General features: G+C 34.2%; 1 protein-coding gene and 1 long non-coding RNA gene across 3 annotated transcripts in view; one reads left to right on the forward strand and one right to left on the reverse strand.

Moving 5' to 3' along the window:
- LOC117117107 (hepatocyte nuclear factor 4-gamma-like) overlaps positions 1-3654 on the reverse strand; it is a 29138-nt gene extending 25484 nt beyond the window's left edge. For both annotated transcript variants that reach the window (XM_033261301.1, XM_033261300.1), the window contains exon 1: positions 3479-3654. In XM_033261301.1, coding sequence (XP_033117192.1) covers positions 3479-3512 — 34 coding nt within the window. In that variant the 5' untranslated portion in view covers positions 3513-3654. The remainder of the gene's footprint in view (positions 1-3478) is intronic.
- Positions 3655-5309: 1655 nt separating this feature from the next.
- Positions 5310-18819, forward strand: LOC117117095. The gene is made up of 2 exons (XR_004446859.1): positions 5310-16475; positions 17435-18819. It is a non-coding gene; the product is annotated as an uncharacterized LOC117117095 (long non-coding RNA).
- The last annotated feature ends 4122 nt before the right edge of the window (positions 18820-22941 follow it).

Genomic DNA, 22941 nt, shown 5'->3' on the forward strand with positions numbered 1-22941 from the left:
ATTTTAAAAAAATCAGTTTTAATACAGAATTTTATTATTGGGGCCATTTTTACCTACCTGTCATTTGGGGCCATTTTTACTGGGGCCATTTTTTCTGGGGCCATTCTATCCGTACACCATAACATCATGCAGACACCAAATGGACTAAGATAAACCATTGATTTAATATTTCGTTCTTTATTCGAACATTATCAGGAACACAATCATTCCTGATGGGTTTTAGTCTTTTTCGAGTCTGCATGATATTATATTAAGGGCATTTATTTATATTATTTTTGTTGTTGTTTCATATCTGTAGTTATGTTGTGGCAGGAAAAACAAGGTTAGTGCTGAAAACGTTATGCCCTGATCAGATCCACACCCATGCTCTTTCTCTGTATTCTCTTTGGTGTCCTAGTTGAATCAACCAGTCAATTTGTTTTCAAATTCCGGTATTTTTTATTTACTTCCAACATGGCAGAAAATACAAATTATGTTATATAACAATCTTTCAAAAAAAAAAAAAATCCCCCAGCAATGACAAATGACAGGTCAATTATTAATGCCTGTATAAAGGACATCCTTATAATCATAGATATTGTGTTCAAATGAAACAAATAAACCTCATTGAGCTAATTTAGAGGGCTTAGTAAACAAGCTAGGCCCAAAGATGTCGCATCATAGCACAGTATCATTATATCTCGGTAAAGGTTTATGTGGCTTTTGGTTAGTCATTTGTTAAGCAACACGAATCGATGAATGGGATATCACCAAAGAGAGCAATCAAGATGGTTGTTTGGCTAACTTTCTTTGAAGTGGTTTACAACGTCAATCTAAGACGGTTAAGCACACTTGAAAAACACCCAACACCGGTCACTTCAAAGATTTGCCTTTTCTTAAAGGTAGGCCTATTCTTTACCTTTAATACAGTACAATACAAGAGATGGGGAATTACTTGTTATATATTTAGTTTATTTTAAATGGTAGTAAATTGTGTTGCCCTTTCAATACTGAAAATGGCAAGTTCTTTATATTAGATATCACATTTTTATGTGTTGACAAAAAAGAAAATATTTATATCAATCTAAGATGGTTAAGGACACTTGAAAAACACCCAACACTTCAAAGACTGCCTTTTCTTAAAGGTATTCTTTACCTTTAATACAGTACAATACAGGAGATGTGGAATTTCTTGGTATATATTTAGTTTATGGTAGTAAATTTTGGTGCTCTTTCAATACTGAAAATGGCAAGTTTAGGCTATTTTGAATATCTCATTTTTATGTGTTGACAAGAAAGAAAATATTTATATCCATAATTTGGATATGTGCCTGCGAAAAGAAGACAATAAAATGACTCAGGAATGGTGAAGAAAATAATCAGGAACTCTGACCTCTATAATGAACTTAGTGAACTGAAGTCAAGAAAATTGTTGTTCACATCACAAACTAACACAATCAAAGTTAATTGTGTTGGTTCATGAAAACAAAAAAGAGATTCCACATAAGGGCATATTAGTGGTCTAGCGACTTTGTATTCTGTACCACACAAAAAGTTTGTAACATCAGCAGCACATATTTTAACAGGTTTTTTTTGTTTTCTTTTTGTTTTCACAAACTAACACAATTTATCTTTCATTGTGTTCTTTTGTGATGTGGGCGATGAACTCATGCAAGATCCAATACAGTATTAGTGATGGAAGACCAGCATATTCCTCAAGTACCATAACTGTGATATATTGTATATTGTTATTGTTTTCATGAACCAACACAACTCCACTCCCTAAATCTCATATTGAGATTTAGTTTGTGTAAAGCATCGTGTGTGTATGTTTGTCTTGTGTAAGGGATTGTCACCTACAAGTAGGACAGTGATATATTCGCTATTGACAATCCTTGGCACATGTATTGTGTGCCTAAATAAATAAATTTAAAAAAATAAATTTAAAAAAAATATATTTTAAGAATTAGTATAAAAGATGACCGTGATTTAAATCACTATGTATATGATAGATGATGACAGTTTTAAATTTTAATTATAACTATGATGATGTTGATTAATCAGTGACAATAAAAAAGATGACAGTGAGTTTGATGATGAAAATGATGGTAATTTAAATACACATTATAATAGAGAAAGCATTATTCTGTTTCATGATTAAATTTTAAAATTTGAAATGAGAATCAAACAGTGTCATTTAAATAAATCAATTTTAATTTTATTTATCTCTGAAAATATTTTTTTTTATTTTATTTTATCAAGTATAAGAGTGATAAGTAATAAAAGGTTATTTTAATTAAATCCATTATGGCTATTGAAGCCCAAGATTAAAAAGACAATAATGTTTAACATTAACTTGATAAGGTTAAGAAAGATTGGACATGGTATATCATCTACAAATATAATCTATCACTGATAATATAGCAAAGAAGGTCCCTAGTGTAAATATGTTTTGTTATTTTTTAGTGAGATAATATTAATAATGATAAGTTAAAGGAAGCATTCTGTTGCTGTGATGTTGGGCTGATTAGCTACACGAAAAAAGATAAGTTTGGTGAAATTCGGAGATACCAATACGTTTGAGGGCCTGCAATCTCTCTGTTTATCACTAATAATGGGCACACTGTGTAGATACCAATCTTTATATTATTATACTTCAATTTTAAACTTGAAAAATGGCAGACCAGAAATCAGGATTCATTTTTTTTTTATAAGGGCCAGAGGTGAAGGGGAAAAGCTTTTGTGGGGGTCAGGGGGATGAAGTCTCTGGGGTTGAAGTCATCTGGAGAGAAGCAATTTTTAGCATACAAATCATTATCATTGGTATTATTTAATGCCAAGCGGAGGGCTTAGTTTGGTATCAGAATTTGGTTCGCTTGAAAAAGAAGGTTGAACCACAGAAGCTCTCCTTGTTACGTGCCTGGTATTAGGTGGAGCAGTGCACAACAGACCTGTAAAACAGGTCAAAAACAACACCATTTGCTCAGTCTCATTATACTGATGATAACTTTTAATTAATCGGCAAAACAACAGGCAATCATGTCTTCTTCCAAAAACTTCAAGTAGAAATATAATATTTGTTTTTTTTTTATTTGGCCTTATTGAATATGGCTCGCACACTTACATTTAAAACTCTGTTCAATTTGACTGTATTCTAATTATTTAATTTTAGGCCTATTAAAGTGGTGTTTCTTTGGGAAGTGGGGCTTTAAAAATAGGAATAACATGTTCAGAATGCTACGAGAAGTAATGGAAATTCGTTATCGCACCCACACTATGCATCGCAATACAAAATCCTTATTATTAATGCTATCTTAATTTTTTAATTGCTAAATGTATATGGTTATTTTTTGCAACCAAAGGTAAACACGTTTTTTGCCAATGCGACACAGGAACATGTCGTTTGTGTCTTGCATCAGACTAGAGACAGACTAGTAGTAGCACTACTCCGAGGCAGCGTGTGAACTTTTTGAAAGAAACAACTTTCACCTGCACTCACCTTCTAACCTTGGTTTCTGTTCGGTATCCGTCATTGTTGTCTGCTATTAAAGGGAAGCCCCAAGAGCACACAGGTCATTCCCAAGATCTTTGGACTTTTAATTTCTACCGCTAAAATTAACCTGTAAAGTAATTCGAGAAGTGCCCAGCAGAGCGTGATGAATAGGCCTACTGAAGTTATCATGGGCGTTAGTCAAAAGGAAAAGTAAATACTTTAGCAAACATCACATGATCATAGAGGGCGCTCTTACAATTTTAAGTTTATGCTATTTACCTGTTTTGTCTATTAGAGAGTTGACTAGTTTCGCCATCGAATAAAACGAACGTTAATCAAATAATCTTGTGTATCCTATAAAAACAAAATCAACTACAGTATTAACATTCGTGAGAGGTTTCATTTAGGTATATATTGTCATTACATGCTGTCATTCTAAATTTATTATTCAAGCTTTACCAATCCTCTGATTATCTCATACAAATGTTGTCTTAGTGGAAAGGGAGACAATTATATGTTCTCTCTTGGGTTTATAGCACAGGTGGGCAAAGATTGTTTTTGCCCCCCGCGAATATAAATTAAAAACCATACGTGTGTATGCCGCCAGCCAAGCAAAAATTGGCTAGAAAACACGGATAAAAATGCTACAAATTTTTTAAAGGCCCCAATGGATAAGTTTTATATATTGTAAAACTTTCTTGGGTTACCCTAGGAATTAATGTCTTATCTTGTTCTTTATCATTTTTCTGTTCTTTGTAGGCCCTATTTGTTTTATTTTCAAGTAATCTATGATTTTAATTCCTGAATAAAATGAAATATATGGGTGGGGGATCCAACCGGGCCGGTTGGCCGGATCCCCCACCTTGAATCCGCCACTGAATCCGTCCCTGGATGTTTCAGTGAAGAAATTGGCGTTCATGTTGATTCATTAACCCGCTTTTTCCTTACAGCAGGGGTGGGCATAAAAATCGGTCGGAGCCTGAGGGCCAAAGTGAATTTTTGATTTAACACCGAGGGCCGCACCCAAACCTTGATGGTTCCAGTGAACTTCTAAAAACCTCCAAGCACTGCTTTTACACAACTTTATTTTCTGTTTTAATGTTATTTTTTACATATAATCGGTGTCGGGCCATTAAAAACAAGGTGTTTTCTAGTCAATGTTGCTTGGCGGGCCGCACACATAGGGTTTTTAATTCATCTTCGCGAAACCGCTGTCGGGCGGCGCGGCGCATGCGGCCCGCGGGCCGCAATATGCCTACCTACCTGAGTGCCTCTTACAGCATAATGTTTGCTGCAATACGGTAGTATTCCAAGTGGGTCGATTATTTGCCAGGTACAGCAGATCTTCAATGCTTTCTTTTTTTTTAATTTTTTAAATTTCATTTTCAAAAACACACATTGAAACACAAAGAAATTAATACAAAAATTAAATCACAAATTCAAAATTGTTTCCCTAATAAGGACTAATTATTAATTATGACAAGAGTGAAAATCCTCGGTCAAAAATTGAGTAACTTTTCTTTCCCATTACTTTAAATGCAGCTCATATTTATTATTATTTCTGGCAAAGATAGCCTCGATCTTTTCTGTATAGTTTAATACATAAATGCTCTGGGTTACTGTTGGTTTATAGGCCTAGATATTGAGACCCACGTGTATCGTGTGGATGAGACGAAATACAGTAAATTGTAAAATACAGCACTGTAAAGTGTACTGAAACAAATATGTCAGAGCGCCCCCAGTGGTTAAAACGAATAAAGGAAATGCTTAAAGCAGGGTGCTCTCAACTGAATCCTCCCTTTTGGACGCGTAATGGCGCTGGTGGTAGGTGGTGTGTACCTTATTCAGTACTACACTAGGTTTAGGCCTAAAATATTGTATGAAAGAATGGATTTTTCCTATTCTCTTAAATTGTAGCCTTCTTTACAGGTGCCAACATGCACAGTATTTTGATCCTGTTGTGTGTACATGTGCTTTACAACAGGAAGTATAAAACATTGTTCCCCACACAACAAGCAAGGACTCAACGCAACTACGCAGACGCAATGTTAGAGGCAAAGCTAGCCTTCTTTGGGACACCCCTATTCACTCAGTGGACACGTCTATTTAATGGGACACTTTTCTTGGTCCCGAAGGTAATCCCTTAATAACAGGGGTTCTACTGTAATGTATTTGCACACGTTCCAACCCCTACCCCTAGACCTAAAAAAATCGGGAGGCGCAGGTGAAGGGTGCCCCCATTTCCCACCAATTAGTACAGCCAATGGACGTCGATGTGAAGCCAAAATACAAAGATGCGTCAGCACAGTATTATTCAGCACAGCCTTTGAACCACGACCACTGGTATGTCCAAAATTTTCGGGATAAATGTATGCAAACACCAAGTGTACCTTCCATAGACACCCATGACATGAATGATAAGCAGTTCAAATTCTTTACTGGGCTATCATCTACCACATTTTGGGTTTTACTGTCATCGATTATGTGTGGACCACAACTTCCATCACATTCTCTACTAGTGGCTGAACAGTTTTTAATGGTATTAATGAGACTCTGTTTAGGTCTGTTGCTACCAAATTTAGGTTATAGGTTTAAAATATTAACATCGACAGCAAGCAAAATATTTAGCAGGTGGACAATATTATTAGGACAATATTCAAAGAACCTTGTCCACTGGATACCGAGCTACGGCCTAAATAGGATACGTCCAAAATGTTTTGTGGAAAACTACTCTAAAGTTACATGCATAATTGATTGCACAGAAATATTTGTACAACAAAGATTTAATGCAACGAGTGCAAACATATTCAAATTACAAATCACATAATACATACAAAGCCCTTTATTGTATTGCTTGCACCCAATGGGTTTGTTACGTTTGTAATGGTCGATAGAGGGTTTACCATCGAAGACCATTCATGATCAAACTGAACATCAACTATTACATTGTCAATTTCGCTCCAAACAAAAAATTTACATTTTGATGCTCTGGCACAAAACATGCCAACCTGTACTTGATAGTAATAACCACTTGCTGCTGCAGTTTGCTTTAGTTCATACATCCCATTTATCATTTTAACTTTCCATTTACCCCCCTGTATTACCCCTTTGACAGTACCACCAAACTTGTCCAACTTTTCCTTAGTTAATTTTATTTCTAATATTGTTTCATCATCGATAATGCCATCCAAACTGGCACCTAAACAACTGGTTTCTGGCCAACAAAAAAAGTCCTGTTTTGTAGAAACCTTGCAGTTAGTTAAATCTTTGAAGCATTGTCTCGCTATTGGTTCAAATTTTGAACCATACCGCGTACTGTAGCTTTGTTACCATGAAAGCACGGCTGCATATGGTCTTGTATCCAACGCGACACATCAGTTGTCTCCTTTTTTGGTACAGAGCCTGCCGTACTCCCAGTTATCCTTAATTTGCGTTGTGAGGTCCACAAAGCCGAGTCCTGTTGTGCTGTTTCAACAGCTAACCGTGATGCTGGACTATCGTTCAACAAAACATATTCAGTATATCTTTTGACAAGCCCTGCAGCGTAGCTCATTAGAAGAATGATCATCATGGTTGATTGTTTTACTTCTGGAGTGTTCAGGATTAACAGTGTGGTTCAATAATAAACCTGGAATGTTGCTTAGTTCTTTCATAACGTTGCTGGTATGATGTTTTTTCATGTCCTCATCGGTTTTGAACTTAAGAAAGTTGGATGATAAGCATAGCCTCTTTTCGCCGCTTCTGATATTTTCCACCGAATCAGGTACAACATTCCTCTTTGTTCCTCGATTCCATACCATTGCCATGTCAGTACAAACTTTGCCAATTAAGCCTTGTTTGTTAGCTTCAAAGATTTTGAAGACTATAGCCAGCAGTATGACTGCAACACTTGCCTCTTGCAGCAATACATTCACAGTCCACATCAATAATTTGATTGTCATCTTTATTAACTGTAATCTGGACATCATGTTCCCTTCCGATAATGTGTGAGTAACAGACTTTGGCCTTAAGATCAATGATCCTGCACTGTATAGATTTGTACTTGTGGAACACTGTCAATCCAGTTAGAGTTGAAGTAATTTTGTCCTTCAAGAATGCTTCTGTAGTTATGATTTGGCTGACCATCACATGCAGGGGCATAAACAAAATAATCTGTTATGTCTGAAAATAAATGCAAAAAAAGAAAGTTACTATATTGCATTAAAATAAGTAAATAAAAATAAATAAGGGTTTGGTCTGGAAGGTATCCCCATAATAGGGGCTCTACTGTAATGTATTTAGGTCTGGGACATTAGCATTTTAAAGGACCCTCAAATTCACAATTTGTAGGCGTGGGAGTATATCGGTAAGTATTCTCTGAGGAATACATAGGCCTAGTTGTATTAGCTGCTGAAGATGCAGATGCGATGAATTGAGGCAAAGCTAGCCTTCTTTGGGACACACCTATTCACTCAGTGAATACCTCTATTTAATGGGACACTTTATTGGTCCAGAAGGTATCCCCTTAATAGGGGCTCTACTGTAATGTATTTAGGTCTGAGACAATAACATTTTAATGAACCCGCAAATTCAAAATTTGTAGGCGTGGGAGTATCGGCAAGTACTCTCTGAGAAAAATATACCATAGCCGTATTAGCTGCAGGAGGTGTTACGGAGAAAAAGGTGGGATTAGTTTAGGGGTGATTGTAGACACGTTATTCCCGGAGTTGATACTTATTGTAGTGATGATGGGAGAATGTAACCCAGGACTCCGGGTAGGTCTTCAATAAACCAGAATGATGAGTCCTTCCTTATTTTCCGATACACAAAAGAATACATTGCAAGTTAATGCTGTGAGGTCTAGACTCAATTTTTCTTTAGTGGGCAAACATCACACCTTGTACTGACTTTCACAGATTCTGGCATGTGTACACCAACATTTTGTAGTCAAATGTCATGTTGTTTAATGCGCCCAGAATTGGCACGTTTCTGCGTTAACCATTTATTGAGTGCTCAAAATAAGCATTAATACATATTATTAACAAGCCCTTAAGATCCAGTACCACCATTTTATAGATTTTCTATACACCCTCCTGTGATATCAGCTTTATCCTAATAAAGGAGTTGTAGTCTGACGCTACAGTTGGACAGGGAACAATTTGAGATTCGTATTTTATTTCTTTTCAAAATGGTGGTTTCCCTGCCATGGTACAGTAGTTAGAGATAAAAAGCATTAACTTTTTATCCATCCATCTGAATACATTGATTACTTTTTCAGTTATTTTAGGCTGGTGGTCTCCCCTATTATTTAATTTGCAAATAAATATATTTATTTTTTAGCCTTGCAACTGCAATGGCTCTCTTCTCTTCAAAATCTTCTGTAGATGCATCAAGGAATTTCACATTCTGCTGCTGGTAGTTAGGATTAACTGGTCTGGTAGCTGATGTTCCTATCTTGGGCAGTCTTTTAAAAAAGACACTGTTATATTGTTGATGTCTGTATTTCTGATATTCAAAGTGCTGCATAGACTATGTTCATCTTTTGAGCTTATGGCCAAATTTTATAATCTCTCTTTGCATACTCAACTTCTTTCTATATAATGCAATCATCATTGTCTGAGGGCTTCTACTAAAATAACAAAAAGTCTTCTAATTCAATGAAAGTCTGGTAGTGAAGGATATGTTCTTATGAAGTGTTCTCGGGAAGCATTCTTCCACGGTCTCCTCCCAGCCATTCCTCTCAAGTGTAAATAAATGACCTGGTGCAGGCGTTGTGAGTAATAGGACACTCGGCATATCTAGGAATGAACTTGCAGTAATGCCCAGTTGAACTTAAAATGCCTGTACATTACATTTAGAAATGGGCCTTGGGAAGTCTTTAACAGCTTCAGTGACCCACTACTGTACCAATTTTGTGTCCAAAATACGACACTTGGATTGCCAATATGACATTTAACTGGCTTTGCCATGCCTCACCAATCTTATCTAGGTGGGTGAGTTATGTGGTTTTCACATGCAGCAATAAATATCCCAATATCGCCAGTGTATGCTCGTGAAAATGTATCACATCCACGTTAAACAAAGATTGTATTTTTCTCTTTAAATAGAGAAAACACCTGCAAATGAGCAGAACGTAATCTTGAGTTAGCATTAATTGGTAGATTTTTCAGCCGCAACACCTCGATCCATTTAGATATACTTTTTCTCCATGGATAACAGTAGTCGATGGTATGTAACATGAATGTCCCAATCTGATCTGTTCACCGCACTGCATTGAACAATCGCTTTGGCATTGTCCATCAAATACTTAACGTATGCAAACATAAGTCATTGTTCATTTATATTAAAGGTGTTAAACATCAGAATAACTTCGGAATGATAAAAAAGTTGATTACAATAGAATGATAATTCGTCTTTCCGCTCAGCAATTGTATTTGAATATAGCGGTAAATTCATAATTTTCATGTGTTTCTTGTAGTTATACATTAGATGAGGACATCACATTTGAAATATATAATATATATTTCTGTAGTCAGTTTGTTGTAACATCAGAACCAGAATGTCAGTAATGACATGATGACTGGTAACCTGAAGAATTTGCAACTCACCTAAAATCTCAGTGTTTCAAAGTTTATGTATTTTTTATGCTAATTGCCATCAAACAAAAGTGAACTGCTGTGGTCTCCATCTTCGTTTTTATTAATGCCATCTTTATTAATGTAGTAATTTTAGCTAACCTCATTTTTGAGTTCAAACACATAGAGTTTCTGCTTTTGTTTTTTGTCACCTTTGATTACAAAATGATTTATACATGCTCTAAAAATTCAAAGTTTTCTTCAAGTATATTTTATTTCTGACAACCTATAACAAAAAGCAAAATGACATGAACATGCGAAAGTAATGGATTTATGGATGGAAATTGAAAAACCAAATTAGAGATCACTGAAGCATCAACATTTCTGTTACCATATTAATTCTGTTTGTCAGTTGCTGTATATTAATAAATGAACCAGTTTATTGTGGAATTTCCAGACATTGCCAGGTGACCATAGGTGATATGAGAATAGGACTGTATATTCAATCAAAGCTGACCTGCACATTCTGTGATGTTGATGGTAGAGCTACACTCGTTTAATCCTCATTATCACTGATACAGTATTTGAAATGATGAAGTAAAATCCTGCCAACATAACTCATTTGTTTGAACTTTTTCCAAGTTCCTGTAAAATATAATGTTGGACATGAATGCAGTAATACAAATTTTTATCAGACATTTGACTACTTGAAGTAGTGAAGTAGGACACAAGATTGGTTCATTATTTACTGAGAACACAAGTATAAGCAACACATTTGACCACTTGATGTTGTGATATGCCATAGGATATTGAATCGTCAAAGCATTCCATACAAATATCACCAGTCATAATTGATCACTTGATGTTGTACTGGACCATGGCCAAAAGACTTTATACAACTATCAGACATATTTGACTAGTAGCTGTAATGATAAATCAGATTGGACTATCTGTGCAGAGCTTGATACAAGCATATTAGTGGCAGACATATTTGATAGAATGCCACAGCAACTTATACCATGGCAAGAGAGTAACAGAGATATTTGACCACTTGATGTGATAAAATGGCGCAGTGGATTTGACCATTATTTACCAAAGAACTTCATACAAGCATGATTATCAGCCATAATTGTCCTCTTAATAAAATATCAGAAAATTGAACCAAAGGAAACAGTAAAACTATGGCCAGAGACATGATAGGATGAAATGGTACAGCAGACTACACCATGCCGCAGGACTATAAATATCAGAAGACAGTTTTTTCCAATTGCATAATAACATAGCACATCAGGTTGCACAGTGGCCAGAAAACTTTATGCAGGTATTATCAGACAAATACCATCAGCAATGATAGACTGACTACAACAACAATAAGTTGTCCACTTTGGTTGAAAAGTTAAAATCATCCTCTTGATTCAATTGATGTGCTGGCTGTCAAGAAATTTAGACATGATAAGCATACAATAACAACATGTTAAAGTCCATTTAACTAATTATAATGTTCATGTGATATTTAGGATGATCCTGAATTCATCATCATATGCATTTTACATACAAATATCTTGAGCATTCCAACCTGCAATTGGCAAACTGTCACATATAAATTCATATATGGACATGCCTATTAAGAATAACAATTTTAAATAAATATATTATGGAGAGTAAATTTTGTCAATATTTTTCAAAATTTTAAGGTAAAATACAACAAAACATGAAGGTAATTAAAAGAAAACCAAATCTATTGACAAATTGTAACTTAACTGAATTCCTATGGATTTTTTTTTATAGTACTTGAAAGATCAAAAACCAATTTTACTCGATATTATTTTGTTATTTATTATTCTAAACCCAAAGTTCAATTGCCATAGTGGTAAATTACTAACCAGCCACAGCAGTTCTTAATTGTTTTTGGCATTCTTGATCTAACCTTGTTCTTGATTAGCTGTTCATACAGCATATCTTTTTCTTTGTCTTGTCTGTAATGAAAATTATCGTGTTGGACCTTGGTGATTAGTCTTGTTATATATAAGTTGTGGCCTAGCTTCTGAACATTTCTTGTTTGCCGATATTTGTTCTTATGTATTTAAATAATACAGGTAATCAAATTAAAAAAGCTTACAGGTTGTGACGGAGAAGGCACTGTCACCATAAAAAGGTGGAAACAATGTACTCCATTTGGAATGCAAGAGTACTGTACTGACAATTACGATAGTATTCTAACCTTCTTTTGCCAATTACGCCACCTCTCTTTCCTCTAGTAGAGGACGCTGGCACCATTCTTGAAACGTGAAAGCCGATTCAAGTGTTCAAATTTCATAAATACTTGGCAAGTCCCTATGTAATTTTGTAATAGCTTTTGTTCTTATGGTTGAATTTTCAGTTTGGCTTAATTTACAGTACTGTATTTGATGATGGTAAATTTTGGTCATTTAAGTTTTAAGTCATCCATCAGCCTGTTCTTTTATTCTGTATCATCACTTATGATACAGAAATCATCTCTTGACAGGAAATTGGCCCTGATAAAGTGTACACTTTTCAAAGCATTTTCTTGGCCATCTTTTTGACCATTCCAGTCTCATAAAAAAGTATAAAGTTTCAGGGTTTGCTCAATCTCCAATATTTGATGATAGTAAAGTTTGGTCGTGTTGTCACTTATGATTTAGAAATCATCTCTGAGACAGGAAATTGGCCCTCATAAAGTGTATGCACTTGTTCTTTTTATACTGATATAGGTAGTTTTCTGCTCAGTCTTATGAAAAAGTAAAATTTTTCATGTTAGCTTTAATCTCCAGTATTTGATGATAGTAAACTTCGGTCATCTTTGTTTCAAGTCGTACATCAGCTTCTTCTTTTATTGTGTATGGTGACTTATGATATAGAAATCATCTCTTTGACAGAAAATGGCCCTGATAAAGTGTATACACTTATAAAAGCATGGAATGCTCCATATTAAATTTTCTGGGCCATCTGTTCCACTAATGACGATTCCTCCCATCTTGTCAAGTTATTGTATGTAATGACACTTCTATTAGTTCAAACTATTGTCTGTTAATTGTCAACAAATAGCTCAGATGCATCCAAATCTTCCAATCTCATACACACTTCTTTTCTGCCCAGTGGCTGTTTGCATGTAATGTCTGAGGAGTAGCAAGAGGTGGATGACGTGTATCTGCTTTATAGTTTTCTTGTACAAAATGTATAAACGTCGTGATGGTGGAGTCAAGCTATTGTTGTTTTAAGTCGTCCATCAGTTTGTTCTTTCATTCTGCATCATCACTTATGATATAAAAATCATATGAATTGCCCTTCAAAACTTTTGAATCTCCATCTTTTTATGATTGTGCAATCTTGTATGGTTGTATCAAGTTGCATTCAGCTTGTTCTTTCATTTTGTGTTATCACTGATGACATAAAAGTCATAATTCTTCAAGTCCCAAATGATGTATCTGATGATTGCGAAAGTCCATCAGCTGCTTCTTTTATTCTGCATCAACATCTGCTATATAAAAATCATAAGTATTGCATTTCAGAAGGGTTCGTTCAATCTCCATCTTTTCATGATGGTGCACTTTGGTTGTTCTTCCATTTTGTGTTATCACTAATGACATAAAAGTCATATACCTGCAAGTCCCTAATATCGTGCCATCACAACTTTAACAGTTTGTAAACACTACAGATTGATTTTGACATTTCAACAAAAGTGTTGAGAATGTGAAAATGTTTGAGTTTTGGGAACTTGTTGAGTTTTATTGTAATATTGCTGTACATTTTCTTTGTTTGGCCTGGTCAGAAACAGCATTCTAACCGTGTTGTTAGCACATAGTGTTACAGTGTTAATTTGCTGCATGACAATTCTTTAAGAATAAAAAAAACAAGGTTTGCACCTTACAAGTAGACATTAGGGGATGCATAACAATATCTTGAATTTCTGGAATCTGTAACCAATTTACCATCTATGTACTTAAATCGTACATGCCATTGGCATATCAGTTTCTGTTTAATTTATGCATCCAACAAGATATTTAACACATTTTTTTGTGTTAAAAAGTTCCCTAGCAAAGTAACACCTTCTACTGAGCTTTTGCTTCCTTTCATTTTTAATTTTTCTGAAATTTACCTTCATACTGTATTTTGTCACTGGATTGTTACTCCTCGACCGAGCATGACATTGCATTGTAGTGTTGCAGCCATGATATGTTGAAGGACAATTCTTTTGGTAGGGTGCAAACAGTGTTTTCACCCTACCAGTAATCATCAAGGAATACGTGACAATATCTTGAAATTCTGCAATCTGAACTTGTTTTGGTGGATGCAATTTATGCATCCAACACAACAATTAACACATTTTCTTAAAATGTTCCCTAGCAAACTAACCCCTTCCACTAAGCTTTCCCTTCCTTTCATTTTCAGTTTTTCTACAAATGTACTTTGTCACTGTATTGTTACCTCCTTAACCAGGCATGACATTACTTTGCATTGTAATGTAGTCTATGTTTGAAAGTACATTAAATAAAAAAGAATTAAATAAGTGCTGACATCTTTGTGGTATCTAAACAGCCAGTAAAGTATGTTGTGTACAATTTCTGGATTCCCGGCCTCTTTAGTTTTTTTATGAAGTTCAGGTTTGTTCCATTTCCATTTCTACAAGATGTTGCACTATGGTCTTCATTTCTAGTCTCAGTCAGCTTAACTTCCATTTTGTGTCATCACTTATGACATAAAAATCATATTTCTGAAGATTTTCACAATTCAACAAGTGTTGTGAAAGTTGAGAATGTTGCTCTAAATTACTACAGCTTGGTCAGAAACATCCTTCTAACCGTGTTGTTGCCTCTATGATGTGCTGCTGAAAGAGATTTCTAAGCAACCGAAAAAAGGTAAGTTCCCTAGCTATGACCTCCAGTTATATATGTGTGGTTCTGATTGTCAAGACAGAGAATTGATTTACACGCGTACACCTTGATGAGGGTTGATAGGGTTTATTCACCAAAATGATATGTTTGAACTGAAAATAAGATTATAAAATTCATAAAGAAACTCACTGAACTGTAATACTAAATAGTTAAAATGTAATATTGTAAATTAGTGGAATGAGGTATTGTTAACTAATTAAATTTCATGTAGAAAGTAAACTATAAACACACTGTAGAACTCAAATAAACAGAATAATCCATAAACTATAATTACTTAATCACTAAATTACCAAATTATCGTTAACAAAGCACATACACATGATGCAGTCAAACTATTAAACTACTGTATTACACGGTACTTGTTGTACAGCATAAAGGCCTATATTATTTATATCATAAGATATTTCATAACAAATTAAATCTAATCAAACCTAAAATATAACATAAAATAAAGTTAAACTTACATTTGTATCCTCTTCAGAACCGTTGAGTGAATACAGTTAAAATTGATATTATAATAAACAGTACAGTAGTTGAAACAGAAGTTGAATTGGTGAGTTGAATGTATAGTGACTAGATTAAGAAAAATGCAAAGCCAAACCCTGTCATAGGGGCAAGATATAAAAGACAATTAGGCTCTCTGATTGGTCAGTACTAATTAGTGTGCCTGGTCTTATATTACTTTACCATATTGAGCAGGCCCTACTGGTAGTGGACAGGGCTAGTAGAAGAAGTTCACTCTATACTAACAGGGTAGAGGATTAATTTCACTAGTTTAAACCTTACACTAGCAAACTAACCTATCCTACTGAGCTTTCCCTTTCCCAATTCACAAGCCATAAATATTTCCTCGTATAGCAAATATAAAGAAGACTTTGAAACATTTTGTCCACTGCTTGTAGAACTGTAGGACTTGGCACCTAATGGTGTGGCGTTCAACCACAACAAATACCTGCTCCGGATCTTCTGTAAAGGCCAATGCCAGTATGAATGGCTGACTGAGTGTGTTTCTCACACCACAATGTTTGTTCCAATCTTTAATAAATGAAAAAAATTAGTCAGAGCGCTATTTCCCAGCAGTGTGTTTAATCCAGTGACTGGTAGAACTATTGTTGAGCACATAAAGGTCTCTACAATATGTGCTTATGTATATGTTTACAATTTTATTATTATTATTAACTTCTGCTTACTAAGTTCATGCAAATATTTCAATAGGTTTTCTTTCAACATTACTCAGAATATAATGTTGTTGTTGAGGGATGAAAAAATTGCCTGTTATTTGCATCGTTGGCTACTTCAACCTATCAGCGCTAACGGCAAGTTCAAAGTAGTGAATAACTTGGCTCTCCTCATAGCATCCAGTGCCTCGTCGATGATGGGTAATGGAAATGGATCTATGGCTGTATTGTATACAACAATTGACAGCTAGAAACAATTCTAGAACATGTGGATGATGTCCAATAATGGTTATAACAGCTAGCAACTAGAAACAACTCAAGAACATGTAGATGAACATGTGGATGAATTCCTTTTATGGTGAGTTTACCAACCTTTAATGAGCTTTCCAAAGGAGCATGCTCCTATTTAGTGAAATTATTGTTTTTTTTTTCTATTTGTTGTTTATTTATTAAGTTTGAGAGTGTTGTCAAAAAAATTAAATTTTGTGCAAAAGTTATTGAGTACTTCCGACATATCCACATTGGATTAACGTTGACCTAGGTGAATTGTACCATTGTTTGCACATGTATATGAATACACATTAGAATTTAAGATGGTATGGTTTTGTGCATTTATGGTCAGTCTAATCGTCTATACATTCTGTGAAAATGTTCACCAATATGTACGGTGCTGGCACATGCTTTAGTAAAGTTTACACAAGTTTGTATTGGATTTATCTGTTTTGGGGGGGAAAAATGGTCTTCCTGGCCAGTATTCACTTGTTCAAACTTATGTAAACAAGCATGATTTTGGTAATTTGACCAAAGAGAGCGATAGGCAGACTGTTTTCACTGGATTGTTTTTTGGTCAGACCGTCAGAGTGACCAGGCACATGGTTAGTTCGATTGATAAAGTCACAATTCCAAACAGGCTTTACAGGGGCGTATTCCAGGGACCCCTAACTTTTTCAAGTTTTATATTCAAATTTGTTTGCCAGGTGCCATAATCATAAATTTTCTTACCTCAGCCCCAACCATGGTATAATCATAAATTTTCTTACCTCAGCCCCAACCATGGTGTGGATGAGGTAGTATAGAAACCACCCCCCCCCCTCTCCATCTGTGAAAGTCCTGCCCTTGACCCCTTATTTCAAATTCCTGGATCACCACTGCCTTAGTCATTAATACTACAGTGCACCCTCTAATTTAGAGACCCCTCTAATTGGAGACCACTTGAAAATGGAGGGCAAACTCTACTCATTGTGATACAGGTTGTAGAATTTTGTGTTCGAAATGATCTCAATATTTTCTAATCTGTCTATTTTACTTGTCTTTCAGTTCCATCATAATTATTTGCAAACTGTACCTACAACCAGTGCATCATTGGATACCATGTGTGGTAATTACGGCTCCGGTCAGATGTCAACAGAATCAACATAATGAATCTCTGCAGAGCGTTAATTATTAATGTATTTGCTATTAAATTAATATGAAGATGATCCGCATTGTTTATGCCAATTTTAGAATTCCTTAAGGAGCTTTCCAATAGCTGCTTGTAATGTCTGCATCCCAATGTGTGGAAGAATTTTAAACTGTAATTCAGTGTACCTTTCATTTAATGTTTTTAATTTTTCATATCTTGTTGGTAAGTAAAATCTGTCTTTTCATAAAATTTGGTTAATAACAAGATATCTGAAATCTAACTGCATTTTGGTGGGTGCAATTTATACCTAACCTTAGAATAAGCAATTTTAAGTTTTAGCTAGAGTTTGCCCTCCAATTGGACACCTAAATATTCAAAGTCACTTTTTTAGAGTACTGGTTACTGATGTATGGGTATTTATATTGCGCCTTTCCCTTGCGGTTATGAAGCGCAAGCCAAGCCTCAATGATTTAGGAAAACAGTGGCAGGCATAAAATTGGTCATCATTCACAAAGATTCAAGATTCAAAATAACTTTATTACAAACTTTGAAATTTGAAATGTACAGAATAATTAATAATAATATACAAATATATATGAAACATTTAAAATGCTCAATTAAAATTCATCTCAACATTAAAGTACAAAAAAAAAATTTTAAAAAAAAATCCACAAAAAGGAAAATGCAGAAGAAAGTGACAGTACTATCTTTTAACAAAAAGGTAACCTCCTAAATGGAGACCGAACCCTGAGACCACCCCACATGTTAAGGTCCCAATTTGGAGGGCAAACTGTTGTTTTGAGCCCACTTGTGACTTTGTGGCTGAACGGTGGGCTTGGAGCTATTAGTGGTATCAGACTAAAGCTGAAAATTGGGGGGGGGGTTGAAGGCATTTTTCTTTGTGGCCGAGGTCACGATTTATTGTAGAGTTCTAGTTCAAGATAGTTAATAAAAACTTTTGTTCCTGACAATTATGATCATAATAGAGTTTTTTTTTATAATCTGAAATGACAATAATAATAACAATATTTAATGTAAGAACCATATCATTAGGACTGGAATGCTATTTATATGGGAAAAAAATATAGGCTGACCAGATATTACAATGTATACATCTCCTTAAATTTACTATTTGGCAGAGCAGTCTGATAGAAAGTATACGATTTAATATATTACATTTCACCATTTTAGATTTATTTACTTGGACACATTTCCAACAATTGACATCTTTTGTATCTTACCTACACGTTACATCTGAAATGACAATGGAATAAAAATATCCAACGTAAGAACCACATCATTAACTGACTCTTATATTCTTCGAATCTATTAATTCAAATGCTGCATTAAACTAAAGCATATTTTGGATGGCCTATTTTGTTTTTCTGGCTAACTCCTGAATGTAATTACTGTATATGAAAACAAATGTACAATATTACAATGTATGCATCTCCTCAAACTTAACTTTAAGAACTGCAGTCTGTAAGATACAAAATGCAAGTTTAAATATTATTTTACCATTATAAACGTATTGCCACTATAAACGTATTGTTTATTTGGAAGTTACTTATGGAACTGAAAAGGCTCATGCCCGAAGCCTGAGTGAGGTATCTATAGAAAGTGGCGTATCTAGAAGTCTTGAAATGGGGATCTGATGGGGGCGAAGGTAAAGTGGCCGGTGGACCCCTCGATGATAAGTTGAGGGGCGCTAATTCGCAAAATATGGTGATTTTTAACTACTTGACAGTGATGATTTTTAACTACTTGACAGTGATTTTTTTTGGGGGGGGGGGTGCAAGTAATTTTTTTTGGCTGGGGGAGGGGGAACTGGCTTTAGGCACACATAAAACGTTCGAATAAACATTCGTTTATTCTTGTATTCAAGTAAAGTAATATCTGTTCCTAACAATTATACTGTAGTAGAGTTTATTTACTTCAACAACCTACATCTGTTTCAGCTGTACCACCAACACATTACATCTGAAATGAAAATAACAACAATATATAACATAAGAAAGTTATCTTTTTGGACTGGAATGCTATTATATGGATTATTTATTAATTAATTATTATTATTATTATTATTATCATTATTATTATTCTTATTTTATTCATTTTTTCTGGGAGCAGCACGTGTTTTGTTTAAATGTAGCCTAAGTTAAAAAAATATTTAAATGATTTTTAAACTATTGATATTGATTTATTATTTTTTTCTGGGAGCAGCACGTCGTCTCTAAGATGAAATGGCAATGGTTCCGCTTTTGCTGGTCCCTTTTTGTTATTTGGCTTGCCAGAATGAACAATATAAATATAGGCCCTAATTAAATAAAACAATACAGTAATAACAACGACTTTGTCAACTGTACAGTCATAAGTCCTTGTTAACAATAAAAATATAATCATAACCATTATATTATTATAATCACTATTATAATATACATAATAATAGTGTTTACAGTGACGAAAATGATTTTGTATAATAACCATAACAATTAGATAATAAATACACTGATAATAATAATTATTACAAAAGATAAATAATTAACCAAGTTATACATACTTTTCCCGACACTCGTAGGCCTATTTACTGTTCAACTTGAAATCCAATACAGTACAGTATTTCCATTTTGTCATTCCATGCTTACAATCGACTCGTTGCATAGCAACAAGCTTACTTTCAGAAAGTTACAAGTAAACGGACGCGCAGCAGACAAGCGCGTGCACGACAAAAAGCAAAGAATATTGAAAGTTAAATTGCAGTAGAAAACACACGGACTGTACTACACGTAAAAATATTGAAACCGATTAAAAAGGAAGGCAAGGAAAATAATGATCCATATAATATAAAAATACAATTTTATGGAATTAATACAAGGCATTTTGTTGTATGTACTTACACTTTTCCCAGCATGGCTTTAACACAAGAGGTTTTCCCGGAACCCTCTTGACCAAGAAACATCAGTCTTGAATTAACAACTGTTATTTCACCGTTTTTAAGTGCATCTTTGAATGCTTTGACGGCATCGGGACCCCTGGCTAAAATCTCTGATGGAGTTGATAGTTCTAATTTATATACAAACATAACAACCATATATTTAGTATTTTCTTTTTTAATTATATTTTTGATTATTTACGATGAAATAAACCTTTTTACGATAATCAAAATGTGGAAATAGTAAATTAATTGTATAGAATTTCAAATTAAAAAAAAATAAATGTCAAACGTAATACGGGTGTATGATAAGTACTGTTTTAAATAGAGTTTGAAGATTTGATTCCACAGATATTTAATAAGTCAATCAACGTACTTTCAAGTAATTCTTTTAAATCTTGTTTCTTTTTTCTTCTCGTGGTTTCGTCGTATTCTGTACATTCGTTTTCATCATACAAATCAAGAGGCGTCTTTCCCCGCTGCAATAACAGACACGAGCACGCGATGATTCATTTCATTGCAAGACAATTAAAAACCAAATAACAAGAAAACAGTGATATATTTTAGTTAAATACTCAAAGATAATAATAAAACTAATATATCTAACGAACACTCAACAATGTTATCATCACGACATTATAATTATGTTGTAAATTACCATCCAATTAATTGATAATAAACATTATTAAACTCATACTTCTAAAACTTTTTAAAAATCAACATTATTACTCGTATGATTTTTTTTTGTTTTCGATTTAATTTTGTTTGAATTTATATTTATTATGTTGGTTTTAATCAGTAAAAATGTTTCTAGTAGTTTTATATAAAGTTGTTGTATTAAGGCCATTGACTGATATTCTTTTGATGCATTTCTTTCTGTACATTACATTATCTTTTATTGTCACCGATGCGCCAGAGGTGATAATGAGAATTGCGGGTTCCTTGTGTTGCTCGTGCGTCAGCCTCCTCTGTAGACAGTAATGTAGTGGTGTTTGTCCAAACTGCAATGAAATGATAATCAAGAATGAAGTAGGTACCTGAATTAATGATGATGGTAATAAGTATTATGAAATTAATAATTATAGCATAATACAGAACCTGTACTGTATTAATATTAATGGTAATAGTATTGACAAAAATGTAGTAATGGATTGTGGTTTATTTTTGTTGTATTAATAAAACAAATAATAATGGTCAAGGTAGTCTCCCCTACTGAGCGGAAAATATTTCTCAACCAGTTGTAAATAAAAAATCACATCTCAGTATTATAACCAAGAATATTACTAAATTAGAACGTGATGTATTGAATGTGTTTGTGAGTGAATTAATGTTAATTTGCTAGCAATGAATAAAGTGTTGTTTTCTTCTACTGTAAAAAAAAAAAAAACATAAGAAAGTTATCTTTTTGGACTGGAATGCTATTATATGGAAATATAGGCCGACCAGATATTATGTATGCATCTCCTCAAATTTGAACAGCGGTCTATGATAGAAAGTGTAAGATTTAATATATATTTCACCATATAAACTTAATATTTACTTGGACACACTTCCAACAATCCACATCTTTTGCAGCTGTACCAACACGTCACATCTGAAATGACAGTAAAATAAAAATATAAGAACCTTATCATTATAACTGGAATGTAATTACGGTATATAAAAAACAAATATACCATATATTACAATGTAAGCGTCTCCTCAAACTTGCCTTTTAGAACAGCAGTCTGTATGACAAAATGCAAGATTTAAATATTATTTCACGAATATAAACGTATTATTTATTGGGAAGTTACTTATGGAACTGAAAAGAGCTAAGGCCAGGCTTGTGTGGATTAAGCGGTAGGAACGCATGAAACAGCAGCTTTTCTTCAATTCACGTTCGAATCATCATGACGTGACCCATCATGACCATATTTTGGCACGCACTTGCGTATAGTTGGGCTGAGGCGGAACATGATTATGGCACCTGATTGCCGGAAATGGCAATCTCGCATCTAAATTTTAACATTTTCTTTTTTTCTCCATTTTTAAAAATAATTTTGAAAAATATAGGCAGTATTACTATAGGCCGTAAAACAAAAAAAATAAATGAAAGGGATGTAATGAAGATGATTCAATACCGTAGATATCGGTGTAATATAGGTTTCTGGACAAAACGGCAAAAAAACAGAACGGCAATAAAGCAAAACGGCAACAGACCAAAACGGCAATGTCAACTACGAAAACGGCAATAGGCGTAGACCGAAACGGCGAAGGGGGCAAATCAATGCAAAGACTGAAGCGCCACCGTTTTTTTTTTTTTTTTTTTTTTTTTTTACTTATATATTCATTTCATTATTTTAAAGTCTTATTTATTATTACTATTATTATATTTCATGACACAAATTGTTTAGCCTCATATTACCTGTATTTTAAGGTTTTAATTATTTAAATGTTCACTGGTTTTATATTGTATTTATTATATTGTGTTCCCCCGATCTTTCTTAC

Source organism: Anneissia japonica, unplaced genomic scaffold, assembly GCF_011630105.1.
Source record: "Anneissia japonica isolate Jap-2015-1 unplaced genomic scaffold, ASM1163010v1 scaffold287835_len3118868_cov185, whole genome shotgun sequence".
Taxonomy (NCBI): Eukaryota; Metazoa; Echinodermata; class Crinoidea; order Comatulida; family Comatulidae; genus Anneissia; species Anneissia japonica.